Below are 25,188 nucleotides of genomic sequence, written 5' to 3'. Positions count from 1 at the left end.
TAAATTCAGTTGATTGGAAATGATTCTGAGAGTTGCCCACCTGTCTATGTAAGGTCTCACAGAGCTGTGTCGCGGCACACCGGTGTGCCGTGAAAAATGATCAGGTGTGCCGTGGAAGATTATCTGGCTGTATCCCAATTCAGGGTCTGCAGCCTTAACGGTCCACAAGGGCCGCCCACTCAAAGACCGCTAAGGCCGGGAGTGCGAGGCTTCTGAAATGGGACGGTCTAGCCTTCGCTATGCTGCCCAGGTTGCCTAGCAACCATGACACTAACAGCTGGAAACATTTCAAACAGCTTTGTTTGACAGAAATGAAGGAGAAAATATTTGTTCATTTGTTTCTACATGAGCTCTGTGTGATTAGTTGAGTATCTGAGGCTGAGACCACAGGACTGTAAAACACGATTGTTGGGCTTCATTTCTGTGCTGAACAGTCATTTAAGATTAGCTAGTAAATAACAATTAGCTGATGTTGTTCATGAGACTAAAGTCATCTCACTGTGGTAATGTAAATATAATATGGCCAATATTAAAGTTATTATATTAATCATTATGATTTATTACAGCAGTGAGTTTGAACTCTGTGTCAAATACTGAGCTGCAGTAAAGATTCAAGTTGCATTTATTTATATTTCCTTAAATCTTCACTCAAAGACAAGTATCTTTGACAGTGTATCTATAGATGTGTTATATATAAGAGACAAATATTGTTTTAATACGTTGGCATTACTAAATTTGGCTCAATGCTTACATATATGTGTAAAAAGCAAATGTAGGAGCTGTGATAACTGTGTCTGATAGAATGAAGAGTAGACTGATATATGAAATATTCCTTTATTGGGTGAGAAAATCAGACCATGTCATAACTGCTGTAAGTCACACAGAATAGATATCAGAGCCTTAAACAGGCTGACGTCTGCTAAATGGGTCAAACTGGGCAGAAAGTCTACAAACACATAACATCCTTATAGAATATGATGTAACACTATAGATCAACTTAGCTCAGAATATATAAAGCATATAAACAGTTACCGCAATATGATGCAACAAACACAGCAGCTACTGATCCAAAATACTCAAAGCTTCATAGAACTGAAACCAACATTTATTTTTAGCTCCATCCTGCTGCTGATACAGACTTTAGGTTTCTGAACATTAAACTTGTTGCTGCCTTTCATAGTGTGTAACTTGAAGGCCCTGAGTACTTTCTCCCACACTGGAAACACTGGGATGATAACATTATTTGAACATTACCTAATAAGACTGATTCAGGACAGACGAGGAGCGTGTCAGGTTACATTTCACTGTGTGTTATACAGTGGGATGCAAAGGTTTGGGCAACCTTGTTAATAGTCATTATTTTCCTGTATAAATCGTTGTTACAATAAAAAATGTCAGTTAAATATATCATATAGGAGACACACACAGTGATATTTGAGAAGTGAAATGAAGTTTATTGGATTTACAGAAAGTGTGCAATAATTGTTTAAACAAAATCAACAAAAAAAGAAATGAAATCAATATTTAGTAGATCTGCCTTTTGCAGAAATTCCAGCCTCTAAACACTTCCTGTAGGTTCCAGTGAGAGTCTGGATTGTGGTTGAAGGTATTTTGGACGATTCCTCTTTACAAAACATCTCTAGTTCATTCAGGTTTGATGGCTTCTGAGCATGGACAGCTCTCTTTAACTCACACCACAGATTTTCATTAATATTCAGGTCTGAGCTGAGATGAACGTTCCAGAACGTTGTTCTTGTTCCTCTGCATGAAAGCTTTAGTGGATTTTCAGCAGTGTTTCGGGTCGTTGTCTTGTTGAAAGATCCAGCCCCGGCGCAGCTTCAGCTTTGTCACTGATTCTCCAGAATCTGCTGATACTGAGTGGAATCCATGTGTCCCTCAACTCTGACAAGATTCCCAGTCCCTGCACTGGCCACACAGCCCCACAGCATGATGGAACCAGCACCATATTTTACTGGAGGCAGCAGTTGTTTTTCTTGGACTGCTGTGTTCTTTTTCCTCGATGCATTACGCCCCTTGTTATGCCCAAATAACTCAGTTTTATTTTCATCAGTCCACAGCAGCTTATTCCAGAATGAAGCTGGTTTGTCCAAATGTGCTTTAGCGGCTCTGTTTGTGTTGTGGGCAGAGCAAAGGCTTCCTCTGCATCACTCTCACATGCAGCATCTCCTTGTGTAAAGTGCGCCGAATGGTTGAACGATGCACAGCGACTCCATCTGCTGCAACATGATGTTGTAGGTCTTTGGTGCAGGTCTGTGGGTCGACTCTGACTGTTCTCACCGTCGCTTCTGTCTATCTGAGATTTTTCTTGGTCTGTCACTTCGAGCCTTAACTTGAACTGAGCCTGTGGTCTTCCATGTTCTCAATATGTTCCTAACTGTGGGAACAGACGGCTTACATCTCTGAGACAGCTTTCTGTGTCCTTCCCCTAAACCATGATGCTGAACAATCTTTGTCTTCAGGTCATTTGACAGTTGTTCTGAGACCCCCGTGTTGCTACTCTTCAGAGGAGATTAAAGGAGGAGGGAAACTATCATTTGACCCCCTTAAATACTCTTTCTCATTATTGGATTCACCTGTGTATGTAGGTCAGGGGTCACTGAGGTTACTGAGCCAATTTCAGTTCCAATAATTAGTTCTGAAGGTTTTGGAATCAATAAAATGACAACAGATTGATGCACCTGCCTGATTTTGTTTAAACAATTATTGCACATTTTCTGCAAATCCAATAAATTTCATTTCACTTTTCAAATATCACTGTGTGTGTCTCCTAAATGATATATTTAACTGAAATTTTCTTATCGCAACAACCAACAATTTATACAGGAAAATAATGACTATTAACAAGGTTGCCCAAACATTTGCACTGTACTTGTATTACTATGCATGTGACGAATAAAGAACCTTGAACAGTTAGTGATTTTAAACTTTCCTAGCAGTGCTTCACAAACAGGGAACAGTCTGTCTATTCTCTCCATCTGTCAGCTGCTGCTGGCTCTTCCTCCTCCTCTTCCTCACACACTGCTGAGTTTGTCCTGGTGGATCATCAGGGGTGCAAAGCCTCACAGATGATGTGCAGCAGTGGGTCCCTCAGTCTGTCCTCACTCTGGACACTTGCAGTCGTCACACATGGAAATCAAATGTGTGATAAGCTGCAGGATTCAGACACAAGTGTAACTTATAAACACATGTTCATACTTTTATTCCACAATCAGAGAGAAAGAAACAGAGAGAGAGTGCAGGACAGACAGACAGGTGGCAGTCTCAGGTGTACACACTGCTACAAACAGGAGGATTTAGTGTTTGTGTTATTACGAGTGTAAACAAGAAGAGTTCCAGATGGTGCAGTGGACACATGTGTGACTGCTGTGATTAAAGCATCTTTCTTTCAGCTTAACGAGTGAACCGTCAGCTCGTTCAAACACACGTTAAAGTCCGTTTGGCTCGACACCACCGAACAGAGGCAGCAACATAACATAGCTAACATTAACAGTGCAGTGAATCCTGCTTGTGCCGTGATATTCAGGACTGCAAACCGAGCAGCATCACTGACTTTCAGCTTGTTGTGTTTGTGGATATATGACTGACTTTAATTATCCATAAAATCATCACATTCTCTGTAAGATTAAGGTCGACTATTGAACGGCGTATATTTTAAAGTAAAGGCTTTAGAACCAAGTTAGTACAAACATCGCTAATGTCACATAACTTTGCCGACATGTGGCCAACAGTCATGTTTAATGTTCTTCGTTATTAAACATTCGCACATAAATAAGTGACATCATATTCAGTACTTACTTTTGAAAGTTTACTCTTCTTCCGCCCCGCTTCAGCCATCCGCCGTTTTTTTCCGGCAAAATTATCCACACCCACCGCCGCGCTATGAAGTCTGGGATATGTTGGGCCATGGAGGATACACGGACCCATCCTTCAAATCCGGGGAAACGAAGGACGCATTTGAGGGCTGCATTTCGTGCAGCCTTTGAATTGGGACAGTCTTCGTTGCGTCGCTGTGACGTGATCGGCCTTAAAATGCGGCCTTTAAGGCTGCAGACCCTGAATTGGGATACAGCCTCTGGTTCTACCTGATTAGTACTCTAAGCTGGTTTCCTGCAGGTTTTAGATCCTTGATCCAACACAGCCTATTTAAATGGCTAAATGACCTCCTCAACATGTCTTGAAGTTCTTCACAGACCTGATAATGAACTAATCATTTGATTCAGATGTGATGACCCAGGGTGAGATCTAAAACCTGCAGAACACCGGCCCTCGAGGCCTGGAGTTGGACACCCCTGCTCTAAGTGATTGGCGTGAGTAACGGGCAGAACAATTACATTCTCTTCCACTAGAGGGCAGTACAACTACCTGGTCTAATAAATGGGTTGTCAACTGCCAGTAAAACAGAAGAAGAAATGACATAATCGTCATGCTGTGAGACGACGCAGCGTATGGGCTCAAAATGTGGTCATAAATATTTTGAACTTGTAAAAAAGATTTGTATGTGTAAAAAAGAATTTGTGTGTGCGTAAAAAATATTTGTGTGTGGACTTAGAAAAAAAACCCTGCAAGTTACAAGTATGGATTTTGACCCTATTTTTCTTCCTTTCATCTGATTGGTCAATGTCATGTCAATCACAAATGTAACAATCCAATCAGAGAACAGATGGGTTTGGCTGTCGAGGGGCGCTTTTTTTGAACTGCAGGTCTTTGAAGGGAATAAATGCCCTTTTACATGCCAACCCAGCGTTTTCCTTCATCACCACAAAGGAAAACAGTCTGTGGTCGTCCGAGTTTGGTGATTTTTGTGTCACAGGACTACGTGTTTAATACAGGGACTTCCACAGCCTTTTCAACAGCGCTGCGGACCGCGGGGTGGGGGCGGGCAGTGTTTTGGAAATGACAGTCTTCATTACAAAGCTTTCTTCGTTATGAATTAGCATACATGTTTTTATTGAACATTTGAAGAACCAGCAAAAAAAAAAACTCTTGTAGAGGACATAAAGTCAGAGATAGAAAAGACAAGGAGCAGGTGCATCTAGTACAGGTAGAGCTGCTGCACACAGAGCCCAGCAGCCAGCGCAACAAATTCTGGATCCTTTGCTTTTAGTTAGCAGTTAGCATTAGCAGCACATCCTGCGTCCGATGTGAAAGGACCTTTATGCTGCGCACTGTGACTCACAGCAATGGTCCCAGGTCAGCCCTGACTTTGTGTTAAACTAATCCTAAAGTAATAATGTATTTCTAACCACTGATATAGCACAACTTTTTCCTTTCAACAGCTACTGAAAGTTAGGGGACCTAGCTGCTATCGGATATTTATATAGAGATCCTCCAGCTTCAAACTGTATCACCCTTCAAGGACCTGCAGTTCAAAAAAAGCTCCCCTCCGACAGCCAAACCCATCTGTTCTCTGATTGGATTGTTACATTTGTGATTGACATGACATTGACCAATCAGATGAAAGGAAGAAAAATAGGGTCAAAATTCGTACTTGTAACTTGCATGGTTTTTTTTTTTCTAAGTCCACACACAAATCTTTTTTACACATACAAAATATTTATGACCACATTTTGAGCCCATAGCAGCGCGTAACAGATAAATATTTGAAAAGAACCAGTCAGGCTGACTTGGTCCTGCAGAAAACTCCGACCCAGATGAAGGCCCTGGCAGGAGTAGTGGTCAGAAGAAAGCAAAGAAGCTATGCTGGGCACAACCTGAGCCAAGTCAGCTATACCTGCTGCGCGGGGGGAAATTATTAATATGCTTTTTGTGACATTTTTGTTTAGTGTAATTTTTCTAACATGAAATATTTGCCGTGGCTCCAAAAGGCTGGGAAACACTGCTGTAGAGGACAAACCAAGCTTCAAGTCCAAGAATGTCTGTAGTCTCTGAGACAGATGTGGGGAAGGGGAAAGAAGAATTTTGGCATTTCCAAACATTTCAAACCATTCAAAGCAGAAAACATGTGTCTTGTGTAGCTTCCTTGTATTTCTCTTATCTCTCCATTACAGTGTATTTGTCACAGTCCGGGGCAGCGGCCGTGTGAAGAGTGGAAAGGAGGACTCAAATGCAGCACTTACTCAGATGTGAAGGCGATTTATTGACAATATCAAACATAAAGTGGCGATGGCAAAACAGAACTAAGGATGAACTAAACTGGGTGAAACTACACAAAGGAGTGGCAAACCTGAACATGAAGGGAGAACAGCAGGGAGAGCACGCAGGGGATTTCACAGGGTATGAACACAGACGACGCGACGAGGAGCAGAGGAAAACACACACTATAAGTACACAAAGAGACACTGGGAAATCACAACAGGTGGGAGACACAGCTGGACCTGATTAACCTGACGAGACAGGGGAACACTAACACCAGGGACCAATAGAGGGAGCACAAACCCAAAACCCAGTATCTAAAATCCCAAAACACAAACCATCCCAAAACAGCCCAAGAATAATAAAGAGAATAATAACAATAAGGAACACAAACACAAAGTCACTGAGTCATGGCCGCAGGACCATGACAGTATTCTATGGCTTTCTGAACCGCGAGATGCCCAGTGGTCAATATTCATCTCCCTAAAACAGTCACAGGGTCCATGACGACAAAAGCCATCAGAATGAACATCTCACAGCTGCAGCAAAACACACACAGAGTGGGCTTTTCTTCCACCTCTACAGCCAATACAACAAAAAAACTGAAAGCAGCCACCTGAGTTATTCCAGCTTCAGGTTAGACGCAGCATAAAGGTGCATGTAAAATGAAAACACTTATTTCTATATACACAGAGAGGAAAGTTAGATCGAACCACAAGTGGTCACGTAAGACTCATGTAGATGCTTTCTAAAGGCAGGAAAGCATAAGAGGGGTCACGCTTATCCTTCTTGATTGGTGTACAGTAAACATCACAGCCTGAAGCCTCTGGCAGCAGCTGTTAGCGTGAAGAAGAACAAGGATAAGTTCCTCATGCAGCAAAGGTTTCAGCCCCGACACTTCAGTCTTCTTATCTTATACTTTTAGCTTAATGTAGATCTGCCAAAGTTCAATGACACATTTGATCAAATGTATTATCTATTCACATGTTGCAATAATATAAATAAAGTGATTTCTCCGCTTAGTAATCAATAAGCTGTAATTCTGGTTATGCAATGCCAAAATATCCACCGACTGTTGGATAACTCGTATATTTCTAAATGTACCTGTGCAACGCCCCACGATGATGTCAGCACACAACATTTCTGACTTATTTCAGTTTTCAACGTTGAACTTTCCCTCATACGTACACACAGAAACATGGATAATGACACAGGATTGGTGAGGATACAGAGCGTAGCTAAAGTTACTGCTGAAATAAATTAGTCTTGTTTGTAGTGTTCAAAGATACTTTGGTATCAGGTCAAAATGTCCAGTGGAAAAATGAAACTAACCTGAGAATCAGTTTTTACTAACGTCGGTTTAAAAAAGATGATCTCGATATACATGAGACATATGTAAGCCGTAAGATTAACCAGTGTAAATGTTTTCACGTGTGATGAGTTAATATGCCTTTGATTTGGGTACAAAGAGGTCTTTGAAAGACTTTTGACTTACATGCCAAAATACTGTTGTTGTGTTTTTTGTTGTCTGCTGTCAGCTGGTTGTATGAATCCAGGCTCTTCCCGAGGTTCTTATCTCCCCTCGACGGTTGTGTCATCTCTTCGACCTCGGGCTCAGGGCTTGGAGTCTCAGGCTCAACAATCTGGAAGCTACAGTTGGTAGAAGCAGAACAGGTCATAACGACTGATTAGTTTCAATGATGGACATCAGACTGTAGCTCAGTATTTTTACAGCATCTTGTTTTGCTTTTCTCTGTAATGACAGCAGAGAACAAATACTATCGAGTTGGTGCTCCAGTGAGCTGTGTTTCCAATGTAGCTCTAAGCTGTTGTGTCAGTGCAAAGATAGATACACCCACAGACACCCACAGACACACACAGACACCCACAGACACACACACAGACACACACAGACACCTGTTTTCAGTGGTGGCATTTGTAGGTGAGCTGGTCAGATCTTGCTCTCGGCTTTCATCGTCCTCGAAGGGCTCAAGGTTCACAATCTCCACCCGCTGAGGCTCCGTGCCCAAGTCCAGGATCACCACCTTTTGACTCTCACACAGCTAAAACACAGATTCACTTTCATGAGAGAATGCAGGGATCTGAAGGTTGGAAATAAATGCAGTGTCAGTTTAAGAAATGATTCAAAGCAAACTGACTGTGGCTGTTTTTACACAACAGCTACGACTGTATGATATGAAGTGTGCTGTTGGAGTTGGTACAGACAGCTGAAGCCTGTTAAAGGGTGACTAATGTCATTCTGAGTCAGCATTATTGACATCATCATTTCTTGAGATGGCGCCGGTGTGTGTGGCTGGCCGTCCTCGCCTGTGCTTCTGCTTTCTACCTTTCCTTCCCCTTTTACTGGACTTTGGCATAGTACTCCTTATTTTTTTGGTTTTATGCTCATCGTGTGGTTGTGCAATAATAACCTACGACAGACAAACGCTTTTAAATCTCCGATTCTCTTACTGGCATCGCTCGATCCATGCTGGAACCTGGGTGACGCCACCCTGTTACGGCTAGACTCCTCCACCAGTATTTCCTGGTTACCCCTTCCCAACCTGCACAAGAAACGTTACAGGAAACGGGGTAAAAGGAGGGGTCTCCGCGTCCGCCTCAAGGCTTACCTTAAAGCAAAGGCTACGGATTATCCATATGCTGGCCGTCTACGCTTCCTCCCCTCCTCCGGAGACCGCTTTGATGCTAAACTACTGAGCCATCGGTGGATCTGCCCCGCTGATTACAAGCCTACCCAGCCCTTCCAGTGGCATGCCTTCCTGTTCGACCCTGGATTACGTCCTCCAGACGTGGCGTCCATCACAACAACCTAAGCGCTCTGCGACGTGCTACCAGTGGTGACCTAGCTGCCTGGACTCGTATGGCTTTACTAAATGTCAGGTGACTGGCGAACAAGACCTTTCTTTTAAATGACTTTTTCCTCACTACTGGACTGGACGTTTTACTCCTGACGGAGACCTGGATTCGCCCCGGTGAGTCCATCCCCTTCTCCGAGCTTCTCCCCCCAGACTGTGCCTTTTTTAGACTTACTGGCCGAGGTGGTGGCTTAGCTTCGGTTTTTAAAAATAACCTCCAGCAGCTCCCCTCCCCTACCTACCCCAGCTTTGAGGCTCAGCTGCTGGAGATGACTGACTGTTAGGCTACTCTGTGTGTCGCGGTCTATCGCCCGCCTAAATACAATAAGACTTTTATCTCTGAATTTGCCGACCTTGTAGGATCTGTTCTTTTTAAACATGGCTGTGTTCTTATTACTGGATTTTAATATACACGTCTGCTGTAGGGACGACCCGTCAGCTGAAGACTTTCTTGCATTAACTGACTCTTTTAACCTCGTTCAGTGGGTAAATGAACCTACCCACGCTAAGGCTTGGACATTTGCATCAAGGATATAAACAATGTGGGGATCTCTGACCACTCCACAGTCATGTTGACTTAGATAATACTGCACTGCACCCTGAGTTCCTGCTTTACGTGTAGTTGATGCTGAAACTGTGGCAAATTTCTCTCTGTCTTTCCTGAATTCTGCGTCCACTTCTTTTGATTGTTCTGCCTCTCATATGGTTGAAGACTTTGCAAACACCTTGTTATCCATATGCTCCTCTATCCTTGACACTGTTGCACCCATTAAAATGAAGCGCCCTACAGCCTTTTCCCAACGCTGGTTAAACGACTCCACACGCGCCTTACGACGTGTTTGCCGCCATGATGAGAGGAGGTGGAGAAAAGATAAACTCCAGGTATCCTGTGAAATCCTATGTGTCAGCCGCTCGAAATTTCAAACTGCTGCTAAAATGGCGAAAGCGGCTTTCTTATCAAAAATGATCCTGGCTCATGGTCACAACCCCTGAACGCTATTTAAAATTTTAATTCGGTGGTCAATCCCCGTCCTGATATGCCGCTGCCGTGCTCGCCGGATCTTTGTGAACAACTTTTAAATCACTTCTTAGATAAAGTTTCTTCTCTTCCTCGCTTCCTGTTTCTGCTCCTGGTTGTTCATCAACCTTCCATCAGTTTGAGCCCGTGTCACTCCTTACTCTGAAGCGATTAGCTGAACAACTGAATAACACTACTCCTATATATGATATCCTCCCGTCTCGCATAGTCAAGGACTGCTTCGACGTAATTGGACCCAGTATTTTATGTTTAATGAATCCTTCTTCAGTCTCTGGCTGCGTCCCGTCAGCTTTGAAACATGCCGTAGTCCAGCAACAGAAACCTTGATAGTAATAATTATGTGAATCACAGGCCGATCTCTAAAGTTGTCGAGAGGATAGTTCTTTCACAAGTCCAGGCGTATTTGGATGTGAACAACATTATTGATAAATTCCAGTCTGCCTTTAAACCACGTCACAGCACTGACACAGCTTAGAGTCCTTAATGTTCTTCTTCTAATTGCTGATACTGGACGTGCTGCAGTCCGAGCTCTATTGCATTTATCCTCGGCTTTTGACATGGTGGATCACAGCATCTTGTTAGAGAGGCTTGAGCATACTGTAGGCATTAGAGGTGTCGCCCGTGGTTGGTTTAAATCATACCTCTCCAACAGGTCCTTCTCGGTCGACCTGGGCACCTGCTCTTCCTCCGCTGCACCCGTCTGCTGTGGCGTGCCTCAAGGATCTGTGCTGGGCCCTATTCTACTCTCTAATCTTTGAGAAATACAATATCGCTTATCACTGTTACGCTGACGATATACAGATCTACTGATCCTGCCTGGTCTCTGCACTGCTTTCAAAGAGTGGCTCTTAGGAAACTAAAATCATTGTGTTTGATAGTAATATTCCTCGTGGACAGTTTTGTGATGCCTTTGGTTCCCTTGCCAGCTCCCTCTCTGACACTGTTAGCAGTTTGGGTGTGTTGCTGCAAAGTGTCCGCTGTAGTTAGATCTAGTTTCTACCAACTGCGTCTCATTTCTAAGACTAAGCATTATGTTCCGCATAAGGACCTGGAAAAGCTTGTTCACGCCTTTGTGACCTGTAGGCTGGATTACTGCAACTCCCTTTATTTCAGTCTTCACTCGGCCCTTCTTCATAGACTGCAAACTGTTCAAAATGACGGGAACTGGGAGGTTTGCCTCTATTACCCCTGTTCTAGCTGACCTGCACTGGCTACCCATTAAATTCCACATCCAATTTAAAATACTGCTGCTTACTTTTAAAATGATCAACAACACTGTCATGGTCCTGGGTCTTTTGACCCAGCGTTTTAAGTTTGAGTTTATTTCGTTCATTAGGTTATCTAAGTTCATTTGGTTATTAGACTCCTTGTGTTTTCTTCCCCTGTATTTAAGCTTCCCCTCACCCTTCGTGTTTCATGCTGCGTGTCTTATGTTATCAAGTTTGTATTATTATGCCTAAGTGTTTCTAGTTATTATTTTCCCCTCGTGTTTCCAACCATGTTAAATCTCCCCTGCTCTTCATGCGTTTCATGTCTGTGTCTTACGTTGTCAAGTTCGGGTTGTCATGTCTATGTCTCATTATGTTTCCTGTTTTATTGTGAAGAGGTCTGGTGTTCTGTGTTCATCATGTTCAGTTTTACTCTCCCACTGTGACGTCATTATGTTCATGTGTGCCAGCTGTTTCCTCATGTGTCTCCACTTCCCCTAATCACCTCCTGTGTATTTAAGTCCTCTGTTTTCAGTGTGTGATTGTCAGGTCGTCTGTTGTCCACGCCATGTTTCCTATGCCATGCTTCCAAGTTTCTTGTCTAGGTTTTTCTTATTGTTTGTTTAGATTTCCCAGTTTAGGTTTGTGTTAATTTTGCTTCAGTTTGCCTTGCCCTTTGTTTGTACCTTTTTTACCAGCCATATTAAACGGCTCGCTTTTTGTTAACATTCAAGTTTTGTTCCCTGTTCCTTGGAGTCTGCATTTTGGGTCCTTTTTCAATTCATACAGTCTGCCCTCGCCAGACTGTGACAAACACAGCCCTGAGCTACCTGATCGAGCTCCTTAGTTCGTACATTCCTGCTCGAGCACTAAGATCGTCTACTCAGTTGCTCCTGGTGCAGCTCGTCTAAGAAACTGGCTCGTCTCTTCCTGAGTCCCTTTGGGAGAATCACCAGTTCTGCTGCTGTGTGATTACAGCCACCTGCTTCTATGGAAATCCCACTTTCCACGTTTCCCAGTTAAAGCCGTTTCCTTCTAGTTCTCGATCTTAAGTATCTGACATCCTTCCTATCACCACTAAACAAGTTTGGTCATACTAATAAACAGTATTGACTATCTTTACACTGCTATCTGCTACACACAGCTGTCCGGAGAAATAAAACAGTACCTCATGATCTAATCTGCCCATCGTAACCTGTGGCTCTTCCACACTCTTCAGGCCCGTGTTCCCGTCTTGCTTTACTTCCTCACATTTGCCATTTTTCACCTCCTCTGCTGTGGGCATCTCCTGCAGATAGAAATAAAAATGATTCTGGTGCTGTGTGTACAGAGTGCAGCAAGTGTTGTGTATAAAAACACTCAGTCTCTTTCACAATGGAAACAAGACCACAAAAAACAAGACTTAGAAAGACGTAGAAAACTGAATATGCAGTCTACATTTGCATCTCATGAAGGTCATATGTCGCTGTTTTTGCGTGAAGCTTCTAAGTCTTGGATGAAAATGTTATCAATAGTAGTCTCACTCCAGCCCAGTAGTGGTGCAGAGTTACTGACTTTGGCTGTGACTTCTCCGTGTGGTCACATCTGCCTCCCTCACTCTAATCCTTGCATCCTCTTCTGTTTATATCAGCCCTCTGCATTCCCTTGTTTACTACATCCATGAATTTTCTCTGTGGTCCTCCTCTTTTCATTCTGCCTGGCAGCTCCACCTTAAATATCTTTGCCTCTCCAACCTCGTCTCCAAACTGCACAGCCTGAGTCGACGTATTCGTTTCCTAACACTCCGACCTCTTGCTCCACCTTCGCTCGTCTTGTCATCTTCCCTTTCACTGTTTTCCTTCTGGCACAAATCCCCCCTAATACACTGGTCTACTTACTCCACCGTCCCAGCCTTTATATTGTGCATTGCTTTGGTTGGTTGTCCACAGGTATCTGAACTCATCTATTGTCATTCCCTCGATCCTTTGCACCTGTAATTGTGAGTACATTGCAAAAATAATGTGAATAAATTCAAACCTTTGCAACAGTCAGCGTTCTTTCTGTGCAGTTTCCTGCAGCGTCAACAGAAGCTCTGCTCTGCTCCTTGTGCTCCACCTTCAGCTGCTGCAGTGCAGCCTCCAGCTCCAAAGGGTCTGCACCGGCTCCTGCTGGGATACGACTCTGCACAAGGGGGAACATAAACCCCTGAGTTAAGTGACAGATTTCAAACCGCAGAGGTCACATCTGAACTGAAGCGTGTGTGTGAGAGACACACCTGCAGAATAAGAAATGGATTGTCTTTGCTGAAGGACGGTGAGCGGGTTGGGGTTTCTTTCTTTTTCTCACGGAGCAACAAGGCCTCCTGATTTCTTCTTAGTCGATCCAGTTGCTCCTCTACACTCATCCTTGTTCTGCCCACCTCTCTCTCCCCAAATCCTATTTGATCCACTGCACTTTTGGGACGATCCTGCACGGGAAAAGACTTTTCACCTCAAACTGTGACTGTGGCTTTCAGAGAGGGTATGCAACATTTTAACAAAAGATTAAAAATTCACTTGCAAGCACAGTCTGAAATTTAAATATTGCCACAAAGAAGTTCACATTTCCCCAGAAGACTTCAGCTCCAGTTACTTTGTTTTGTTGGCCTTTAACGACCCGAGCTCTGGAGTAAGTGCAGGGTCATCATGTTGTTCATGTAGATATTAATCATGTGTGAATACAAAGTGACTACGCTGCCTTTTACTGTAACTAGCTCACAAAAATACACTACAGTTATACTAGTTTGACACCACACTGTGTGTCTCAGCACCACATGGAAGCTCCTGTCAGGCATCATAGCGGCTAAGATGAACAGGCATGTGGCTCAATGCACACTCCTCATGACAAAGGAATTACCAGAGGAGCGAAACACCAGCTGCTGGTAGACCGAGCAGTCAGCCAAGTCTGCAAGACCAGGCTGACCAACCTGTGCACTGCCTGGACTGATTAGAGGAAGGCCTATGACTCAATGCCCCACAGCTGGATACTGGAATGCCTAGACCTGTACAAGATCAATGGGACCCTAAGAGCCTTCATCAGGAACTCAATGGGGATGTGGCGTACAACACTAGAGGCCAACTCCAAGCCCATAGCACAAGTCACCATCAAGTGCGGGATCTACCAAGGAGATGCTCTGTCCCCACTGCTGTTCTGCATAGGCCTGAACCCCCTCAGTGAGATCATTAACAAGACTGGCTACGGATACCGTCTACGGAACGGAGCAGTTGTCAGCCACCTCCTGTACATGGATGACATCAAGCTGTATGCCAAGAGTGAACGAGACATCGATTCACTGATCCACACTACCAGGCTATACAGCAATGACATTGGAATGTCGTTCGGACTGGAGAAGTGTAGCCGGATGGTGACAAAGAGAGGGAAGGTAGTCAGAACTGAGGGGATTGAACTACCAGAAGGCAACATTGCAGACATAGAGGACAGCTACAAGTACCTGGGGATCCAGCAGGCGAATGGGAACCATGAAGAGGCCGCTAGAAAAGCTGCAACCACCAAGTACCTACAGAGGGTCAGGCAAGTCCTGAGGAGTCAGCTGAATGGTAAGAACAAGATCCGGGCCATCAACACGTACGCCCTGCCCGTGATCAGGTACCCTGCTGGGGTAATAGGCTGGCCAAAGGAGGAGATAGAAGCCACTGACATAAAGACAAGAAAGCTCCTTACCATGCATGGAGGGTTTCACCCCAAGTCCAGCACCCTGAGGCTGTACGCTAAGCGGAAGGAAGGGGGCCGGGGACTGGTGAGTGTCAGCACCACAGTCCAGGATGAGACAACGAACATCCAAGAATACATTGGGAAGATGGCCCCAACTGACCGAGTGCTCAGTGAATACCTCAGGCAGCAGAAACCCAAGAAAGAGGAGGGAGACGAGGAACCATCATGGAAGGACAGGCCCCTGAACGGTATGTACCACCGGCAGATAGGGGAGGTGGCTGATATCCAGAAATCCTACCAGTGGCTGGACAAAGCTGGACTGAAAGACAGCACAGAGGCACTAATCATGGCAGCACAAGAACAAGCTCTGAGCACAAGATCCATAGAGGCTGGGGTCTATCACACCAGGCAAGACCCCAGGTGCAGGCTGTGTAAAGATGCCCCAGAGACAATCCAGCACATAACAGCAGGGTGCAAGATGCTAGCAGGCAAGGCATACATGGAACGCCATAACCAAGTGGCCGGCATAGTGTACAGGAACATCTGTGCCGAGTATAACCTGGAAGTCCCGAGGTCAAAATGGGAGATGCCCCCAAGGGTGGTGGAGAACGACCGAGCTAAGATCCTGTGGGACTTCCAGATACAGACGGACAAAATGGTGGTGGCTAACCAACCGGACATAGTGGTGGTAGACAAACAGAAGAAGACGGCCGTAGTGATCGATGTAGCGGTTCCCAATGACAGCAATATCAGGAAGAAGGAACACGAGAAGCTGGAGCAGATCCCGGGAACAACATCGGAGATCTCTGTCCAGAAGAGCGCAGTCCTGGGAACAGCTAAGATACTGCGCAGGACCCTCAAGCTCCCAGGCCTCTGGTAGAGGACCCGAGCCTGAAGGATAAACCGCCCGCAGGGGCGTGCTGGGTGTTATATATATATATATATATATATATAGAGAGAGAGAACAGAGTCACCAAATGAAGATGATTCTGCTTCTGATCTATATTTACGAGCGGTCAGTGAGAGAGTGCTTCATTTCCTTTTATGTACTCCGAATAAATGCGTCAGACATGACTTGCCCTCGTAGTGCAACAGATTTACCACACTATAAAGGTGAAACTTACAGATCTGGATTCAGGTTTCTTGGTCTTCCTCAGGGTAACGTAGGAAGCAATAGTGGAGGACTCGGCAGGGCTCATTGGGGATTTGGTCCTGGGGGGGATGACACCCACTCGGTACGGGGACACTGTTGGAGAAACAGCCGGAAAATGCTCTCACTCACACATTAATGAAAAACAACTAAAAGGACTAAAAACAATATATAGGCTATGTGTTTTAACTGAACCAAGTTAGTATGAGGTCCCAACGTTACCAACACAGATGTGAGAGAAATATTCTTTCCAGTAGGGCTGATGAAGGCCTGAAAAGGTCAAAGGACAAAGCCTCACCTGTGGCCAGTAAACACTTTCTACATTCAGTGACCATGAATGACATCTTCTAAAACTTGACGAATTGATTGAATAATATAAGATAGCCCAGATCTGTCTTTACTATTAATACCCTTTAACAGATACATTCCCCGACCAAAAAACCATCGCCACCAAAAAAACTCTAGTACGTAGTTGGACTGCCTTTAGCTTTGATTACGGCATGCATCTGCTGTGGCATTGTCTCCACAAGCTTCTGCAATGTCACAACATTTATTTCCATCCAGTGTTGCATTAATTTGTCACCAAGAACTTGCACTGATGATGGTGGAGTCTGACCGCTGTGCAAAGCCTTCTCCAGCATCCCAAAGAGTCTTAATGGGGTTAAGGTCTGGACTCTGGTGGCCAGTCAATGTGTGTGAAAAGGATGTCTCATGCTCCCAGAGCCACGCTTTCACAGTTTGAGCCAGATGAATCCTGGCATTGTCACCTTGGAAATATGCCCGTGCCATCAGAGAAGAAGAAACCCATTGATGGGATAACCTGGTCATTCAGGGAGTCAGCGGACCTCCTTCTTGGAGCACATGCTGTTGCTGAACCTAGACCTGACCAACTGCAGCAACCCCAGACCACAGGCTTGTAGGCACCAGGCATGACGGGGGCATCACTCCATCTGCCTCTCCTCTTACCCCGATGCGCCCATCCCTCTAGAACAGGGTAAGTCTGGACTCATCAGACCACATGACCTTCTTCCATTGCTCCAGAGTCCAGTCTTTATGCTTGCTAGCAAACTGAAGCCTTTTTCCCGGTTTGCCTCTCTGATTACTGGTTTTATTATGGCTACACAGCTGTTCAATCCCAATTCCTTGAGCTTCCCATTGTGCTGGTGGAAATGCTCTTACATTCACTATTAAACATAGCCCTGAGTTCTACTGTTGTTTTTCTTCGATTTGATTTCACCAAACGTTTAATTGATTGCCGATCACAATCACCACACTTCTTCCTCGAAGACCATGGATCCCCACTATCCTTCCACTTTTTAATAATGCGTCGGACAGTTCTTAACCCAATTTGCGTAGTTTCTGCAGTCTCCTTGGATGTTTTCTCTGCTTGATGCATACCAATGATTTGACCCTTCTCAAACACACTAACATCTTTTCCACAACCACGATATGCATCTTTCGACATGGTTGTTTATGAAATGTGAAGCAACTCATTGCACCAGTTGGGGTTGAATAACTTGTTGCCAGCTGATAATCGCCCATGCAGTAACTGTCCAACAGGAGGCTCGAACCTATTTGCTTAGTTAAATCCAGCGGGCAACTTTTATAATAAGTGTGGCTTGTGGCTCGGCTGCAGGGGTCAGCCCGCCAGAGGGACCCGCTCAGCCCAATCCAGACATCAGTGCCCCGAACCCACTGCTCCACCCCCTCTGCAGCCAAGCCACACCCCGTCACGAAACGCCAGCTTCTTTAAAGCACAGTAAAAACAGTGCAGCGAGAATGAGGCTACCACTGAGAGTCACACACTGATTAATAAATGTACCTTTGGATGATGCGCCGTCTTTACTTTCAGTCTCAGCCTTGTCCTTCTCTTCACCGTTGGCCTCGTCCACTTCCTCGTTCACCGTGGTCAGCTCTGGCTCGCTCTTATATAGCCGGTAATCTGGAGCTTGCTTTGAGTGCAATAGGAAGGAAATCTCAGGATAAGAATACATTCATACACAAGTTCAGTCAGGCACACATAACACTGATATGAATTAGATGTATTTGAACTTGTTGAGGAACAGATGCACATGAATTTATTCTTTAGGATGGGGTCTGGAAATAAAAGGCGAGAGATGGCTGAGAACACTGAATCCTGTGAAATGAGGAGCTCGGGTGCATTGGCTCGGTGTACTGAAGTGTGCCAGTCACAGCAAACTGAGGATGTTGGGGGCTGATGTGGTCGGGAGAGGGTGGGGCATGAACGCGTTCAGCGATTCTTACACTGTGTGCTCCATTCCTGGTGCCGGTTTTGCAGTCTTCAGGACGATAATTGTGGGAGGGCATGGGGCCACCACGGTGCGAGTGGTGGGGGGGCACTTGAGGGGGGCGGTCTGATGAGTCGTAGTACTGGGGGAGAGGCGGGCGGGGGGGTACGCTGTTGCCCTCCTTGGGAGGACTGAGTGGCTGAGTGACTGCCTGTAGACAGTTAACACAACGGGGCTCAAAGAAAGGACAGCGCTCCTGTCATGCTGTACAAATGCTGCTCGTCACCAAGAACACTCAGCCTGACTGGACCAGTTTCTGCAAACTGGGATGGAGACACCTCGGCTTGTGCTGGAAATACTCAAACATCACTCTGACTCCAAATGTGTTCTTCTGAGACTTGCTGTTATGGGTGCATTCACAACGACAACAACACAAACTACACTATAAGTATGTTATTAATGGAACATATCAGTGTTAGCGGTAAACACGCATCCTAACGACATGTAAAGAGCTACGGTAAGAGTGAAATATCTGGTTCCGTGAGACGGGACAGGACTTTATTTTTAGTTTTACACCTGTTCACTCTGTCTGCTACTCGCCATCGAGCGCATACTCTACAGGACCGCGGTCCCTCGTTCATCGTGGGAGTTGCGTTCTAAAAATAACCCGCGATAAGTGAAATCCGTGAAGTAGCCAACTTTGTTTTTACAATTATTATAGATGTGTTAAGGCTGTAAAACCCGTCCCTACACAGTTTATAAACTTTTCTCGCACAGGCAGGAACATTTTCACACTTTTCTCTGTTGTTTAAACTCTCAAAGTTCAAACCTTCGTAGAAAGTCCAGTATTACAGAATGAAACCAAACACACCTGCAGGTGACGACGTTTCGTCGACATTGTCGTGTTCGTCAGAGAAAACTTACAAACATACAGTGCAGCACTTCGGAGTCACGCTGCTACTGATCGAAGATTTATGTAAATTGGACAAGCTGAACACATTCTGTACTGTACAGGGGACACGGCACAAGATTGATTGACACTTGTCTACAGCCAATCAGGACACAGAACACAATGTGCTGTAAAAAAAAAAAAAAGCATGCAAAATTGTGCACAAAAAAATCCACGAAACAGCAATGCTGCAAAAGGTGCACCGTGTTATAGCGAGGCACCGCTGTAACTGAAGAAGCTAATCTCACCAGCATCATGGAAAGTATCTGTGGAAACGGACAAACCTGAAACGCCACAAAAACAGCTGAGCGAGCGGATTTCTACACTGAACTCAAACATCGACCTGTCCAGTACGAAACCTTTGAGCTACACAATCTCTATTCAGCTGTGAAACAACAGACAGCAAAGCCATCACACACACTCCTGCTGAACAATTTGACCACGTGCTTCATGCTAACCCTTCAGCTGGAGCTCAAACAAAGCCATCTTGGTTGGGCTAGAAAGACGCCAGAAATCTCTGAAGTCAAAACAAACGTAACTAAAACAGAATCATGTGACAGGGGTGTAATGTGCACACTGCCGTACCTCATTCTTCTGCTGGATGCTGAGTGGCTTTGAACCAAGAAAACCTATTAAACAGACAGAAATTGGAGAAAAGAGACAGAAGTGAAGAAGTTTGCGATCACTGAAGATACGTGAATGCATCAGGTGCCGCTGCAAAATGGAGTTCTACATCTTCCTCACAAGATGATTCATCTTTCAGGTATCCAACACTTTGTAACGCACAGAAAACACAACATAGATTTACTGACAAGCCAAAGCAGAATATTAACAGGGTAGATTTAACCAGAAGGCTAAAGACGCGATATCACAGAATCACAAAAAATAGTCTATAACAAGGACCCTATGCAGAAAACGCACACACAGGGCCACCGTGTCCATTTCACGCTTTGTGTGTGTGAAATGGACACGGATGCACGGAGATATTTCACTTCATGCCAACACGAGAACAATGACGGCAAAGACAATATTAACATGTTTACGTGTATATTAAAAACAGCAGCTAGGCTGTCAGCATCACCGGGTCTCACAGTGTGTCAGTGTATTGTTGGCAGAGCCGTGTAATGACACGTTGTCATGGAAACATAAAACTAGAAACTACAACAGGGCACCAAACGTAACCGACGGTGACTATAACGGCTCTTTCTAAAAGATAAGAGTGACAACCAAGCGAAGGCCGTGACCTGACGACTGAAACGCTGCAACGAGCAAAGCTGCAAAAACAAATCAAATGTACATTTTGACACACAGAAGCAAAAAGTGGTGAAGCAGCTGCTTTTTCTTTAAACCTCCGGCAGGATCAAGATTTGGTTTTGTTCAAAGAGACTGACCGTGGCGTGTTTACAAGAACTGTTTAGAACCTTGAAATTGTATCCAAGACATCAGACACACGCATGCAAGCAAGAACGTAAGAATGTGATGGTGGAGGTGCTGAGGGAGGGCCTCACTGCTATTTGTGCTCCGCTGGGGTTTGCTCTTGGACAGCGCCTCCATCACATCCTGGATCCTCCACAGCTCTTTCTGGATCTGAATGTGCCGCTGACTTGGAGGCTCTGTCTGAAGACACACAGAGACACACATCCAAATATTCTGTTCAAAGTTAACCACCGTGTAAAGTAAGAGTGTGTGTGTGTGTGTGCGTGCTACCTGTGGGCTGCCCAGGGCCTCCAGCTGTTCCAGTAGGTTGGATTTGGCCAGAGTAACATCTGCTTCCAGTAGGTCGTACTCCCTCCAGGAGCACTCTAGCTCCTGAAACAGGACACCAACAGCAGTCGGTTTGTGTTTATCTGTGCGGGTTTTCTTTCCCGTGTCTCCTCTTTTAGGTTCGGGAACCTTTGCCCTCTTTCTCGTCTGTCAGGTTTGCGTGGCATTTCTGTGAGTTCCCCCGGTACATCAGTCCTAAACCAACAGACACAAGGACCAGAGACCCCGAAATCTGCAGCCGAGCAAAGACTGAACTTGTGCTTGTTCCTGAAAAGACTTCCTGCACAATCATGTGGATTCCCATCTACTATCATTAGACTGGCTGCATAGGATATGCAGGGTATGGTTTAGAGGATGGATCTCTTAGAGCCCCGATCCAGTGTGTGACCACTCACAGTGTAGCTAGAGTAGATCCAGCCTTTAGGTATGGGCTCAAAATGTGGTCATAAATATTTTGTACTTGTAAAAAAGATTTGCATGTGTAAAAAGAATTTGTGTGTGGACTTAGCCAAAAAAACCCTGCAAGTTACAAGTACGAATTTTGACCCTATTTTTCTTCCTTTCATCTGATTGGTCAATGTCATGTCAATCACAAATGTAACAATCCAATCAGAGAACAGATGGGTTTGGCTGTCGGAGGGGAGCTTTTTTGAACTGCAGGTCCTTGAAGGGTGATACAGTTTGAAGCTGGAGGATCTCTATATAAATATCCGATAGCAGCTAGGTCCCTTAACTTTCAGTAGCTGTTGAAAGGAAAAAGTTGTGGTATATCAGTGGTTAGAAATCTTTTTTACACATACAAATCTTTTTTACAAGTACAAAATATTTATGACCACATTTTGAGCCCATATTTAGGAGCTTATTTGTTATATTTAGAACATGCACCATTAAAAAAAACACAAAATAAAAGATTTAAAATGCAGATATATAACTGTCACCTGATTCTGTTTCCTTCACTGTTGTTCACATCAAAGCTGTCACAAACATAAACACAGTGGAAGCCACACCGCTATGGAAACAAAGGCTTCGGCTGCGCTACATGCTGGTGTTCTTGGAGTTGAAAGGAGGCTTTCCCAGTACTGTGACTGGTCAAAGAACAAAACATTTTCTTACTCTGTAATCATCAGGAAACGCGTCTGTAACAGCAGTGCAGAAGTATTATTGTTGTAAAGAAATGTATATTTGGGTTTGTATATTCTGGTGTTTATCAAGGAAATTAAATGAAGAGTAAAAGCTAATCAATAACCTTACCAGCATGTATCACAGTAACGCCAGCAAAAGCTGATTTTTACTCTCCATAAGGAGTCTAGGTGATGTTCCACTGTGAGACACGCAATAAATATTCAGTAGCAAGTCCTATTCCATAAAACTGTGGCTGCTTTTCCAAGCATAAATGTCCCTACGTGTCGGGTGGTGATGTGTGAGAGCATGCATGCTCACAGTGCTGACTCGGGACAGCTCCCTGCAGGTGCTGAGCAGCCCATTTTGCAGCACATCTCTCTGTTGGACCAGGCTCTGTGTGGCTGCTGCATTGGAGTCACTCTGTTCACTCAGCTCCTGACTGGCAGACAGCAGCGCTGTCTCCAGAGTGTGCTGCCACACAACACACAAAAATTATTACTGCATATCCGCAAAGAGAGCAACACACATGCACAGAGTGCACAGCTGTACCTTCTCTCTGTGTAGCTGCTGCAGTTTCTCCTCCTGCATCCTCACTGCTTTGTCCTGCTCACACAGTCTGCTCAGCTTGGTCTAACACAGCCACACAAACATGCCCATCAGTAAACGTGTCTTTGAAACGTGTCAATCATTTCACTGAGAGCTGCGGCCGTCTTACATCTATGTCAGCCTCCTCTGGGCGCTGGACGAAGGCGCCGTCTTTGTAGTCATCTGAACTCGTCTGAAGAAGAGAAACAGTCAGAGATGGACACTAAGGGGCAACACATCTGGTACAACGGAGAGCTCCAGGTCAGTTTTTCAAAAAATATTAAGAAATGTCACAGAATGCATTCAGGGATTACTTCTCGACTTGTTATACACTAACAGTCAAAAGTTTGGACTCGCCTTCTCATTTGTTGTCGTTATTTTTGCTACTTTCTACATTATAGATACAAACTGACATCAGATATATGAAGTAAGATATATGGACTCATGTAGCAAAGGAAAAACTATGTTTTATATTTTTGATTTCTGTAAGTAGCTGCTCTTTGCTTTGTTGACAGCGCGGCAAACCCTCGGCCTTCTCTCAGCGAGCTTCATGATGTTGTCACCGGAAACGGCTTCACCCGGCAGGTGAGCCTGTCAGGGTTCGTTTGTGGAATTTGTTGCCTTCTTAATGGGGTTGGGACCATCAGGTGTGTTGTGCAGAAGTCAGGTTGCTACACAGACTGTTAGAATTCATATTATGGCAAGAACCAGTCAGCTAAGAAAAGAGAAACAACAGGCCATCATTACTTTAAGAACTGAAGATCAGTCAGTTGGAAAATTGCTAAAACTTTGAATGTGTCCAAGTGCAGTCGCAAAAACATCAAGACTACGATGAAACCGTCTCACATGAGGACGCCCCAGGAAAGGAAGACCAAGAGTCCCTCATTCATCCGAGTCACCAGCCTCAGAAATCACAAGTTAACAGCAGCTCAGATTAGAGATAAGTCTAAATCTGAGATCTTTGGTTCCAACTGCAGAAAAGGTGAATGGATGGCGTACACAGTCACCTGACCTAAACCCAGTGGAGATGGTTTGGGATGGAGCGCAGAGTGAAGGCAACGGACCAACAAGTGCTCAGCATCTCTGGGAACTCCTTCAACACTGTTGGAAACCATTTCAGGAGACGACCTCATGAAGCTCACGGAGACGCCAAGAGTGAGCGAAGCAGGAATCAAAGGGTGGATATCAGGAAGAATCTAAGATATACAACATGTTATTTCACACATCTTTGTTTCCTACATAATTCCACATGCGTTCATCCGTAGTTTGATGCCTTCAGTGAGAATCTGCAATATAAATATTCATGAAAATAAAATAAAAAAACATGAAATGAGAAAGCATGTCCAAACTTTTGACTGTGTGTTTAATTTAATCCCACATGATATAAATTATTGTGTCAGGATTTGTCTTTCCTGAATACAGTGGGCAAAAATTGTTCATATTACACTTGTTGTTTATTACAAGAGCATGAAATGATGCAGTGATGATGGGATATTGTTGATATTTACTAATCCTGCTTGAAGCTGCTTACCCAGATGTTACCACGGCTGCTGTGGATCACATTAGAAAGTACAAACACGCATCGCCAGCGTAGCTTCAGCAAACTATAACATGCTGATAAACAAACTCTTACATATTGCCTCCTACACTTTAGTCTGATTTGCAGCAATGAGGTTGTGCTCTACCAAGAAACAAGTCAACCTTTTTTTAAGGCAACTTTTTGTTGGAATCAGTCCCAAACAACTGTCCCAGAAAATGACCGGTGTTCACTATACAAAGTAGGGCCGCCACAAACGATTACTTTGATAGTCGACTAGTCACACATTATTTTTGCGATTAGTCGACTAATCAGATCATCATCCATTGGACGTAAAACTACAGCTTATTGCACCAGCAGCATCTGCTCTTATATAACTATCATTAGCTTACAGCTTTAAGTGTTTAAGGTGCTAACTAAAAATAAAGACAAGATGATAGTTTATTAAATTTTAATGAAATTTGCAGATTGTTTCGGTGAAGTTTAATAAACTCCTTGCTATCTAAAATATAACAGGACACCGGAGTAAATTCTTGAGCATCTCACACTTCTGATAATCAGCTGTCTGCTTGACGTTTATTCAGCTGTGTAAAAATTATAACTTTAATCTCAGACAAACTGATTTACTCAGGAACAAATAAAATACTAAAAAAGCCAAACAATAACATTGTTAAGTTATCTAAGTGACTTATATATCATGTTTAACCTGAGTAGCGAAAGACGGCGGTGGGTTTGAAAACGATTTTCCGGGAGTCCGGTGTTCTCACCGCTCTAGTTAGCCTAGCCCCCGGCTAGCTATCGAGCTAGTGGGTAACAGACGCCTCCGAAAACGTCGGAGCGCTTTTGAAAATATGTGGTGTCTTGATAAACTGAGCAGATATTTGAGGTTTACACAGCTACATTCT

General features: G+C 44.3%; 1 protein-coding gene across 3 annotated transcripts in view; it reads right to left on the bottom strand.

The window, feature by feature from the left end:
• The window catches only part of LOC147310689 (pleckstrin homology domain-containing family A member 5-like), a 157,735-nt gene that overhangs the window by 4,226 nt on the left and 128,321 nt on the right, over positions 1-25,188 (bottom strand). The window contains exons 18-31 of one of the 3 annotated variants that reach the window (XM_086268990.1): positions 22,877-22,939; positions 22,711-22,791; positions 22,480-22,632; positions 20,983-21,084; positions 20,784-20,892; positions 19,861-19,904; positions 18,343-18,537; positions 17,900-18,029; positions 16,052-16,173; positions 13,492-13,683; positions 13,254-13,397; positions 12,406-12,525; positions 8,032-8,177; positions 7,610-7,764 (exon numbers count right to left, since the gene is read on the bottom strand). In XM_086268990.1, the coding sequence (XP_086125116.1) occupies positions 7,610-7,764; positions 8,032-8,177; positions 12,406-12,525; positions 13,254-13,397; positions 13,492-13,683; positions 16,052-16,173; positions 17,900-18,029; positions 18,343-18,537; positions 19,861-19,904; positions 20,784-20,892; positions 20,983-21,084; positions 22,480-22,632; positions 22,711-22,791; positions 22,877-22,939 (1,756 nt within the window). Of the gene's footprint in view, positions 1-7,609; positions 7,765-8,031; positions 8,178-12,405; positions 12,526-13,253; positions 13,398-13,491; positions 13,699-16,051; positions 16,174-17,899; positions 18,030-18,342; positions 18,538-19,860; positions 19,905-20,783; positions 20,893-20,982; positions 21,085-22,479; positions 22,633-22,710; positions 22,792-22,876; positions 22,940-25,188 lie in introns of all 3 variants that reach the window. The other 2 variants (XM_086268991.1, XM_086268992.1) reach the window with 2 other exon arrangements.

The sequence above is a fragment of the Aulonocara sp. 'chitande type north' Nkhata Bay genome, linkage group LG17, assembly GCF_057382095.1.
Source record: "Aulonocara sp. 'chitande type north' Nkhata Bay isolate Kocher_YH1m ecotype deep benthic linkage group LG17, A_spYH_male_GT1.1, whole genome shotgun sequence".
NCBI classification, from domain to species: Eukaryota; Metazoa; Chordata; class Actinopteri; order Cichliformes; family Cichlidae; genus Aulonocara; species Aulonocara sp. 'chitande type north' Nkhata Bay.
This window is presented reverse-complemented; position numbering and strand designations above follow the sequence as displayed.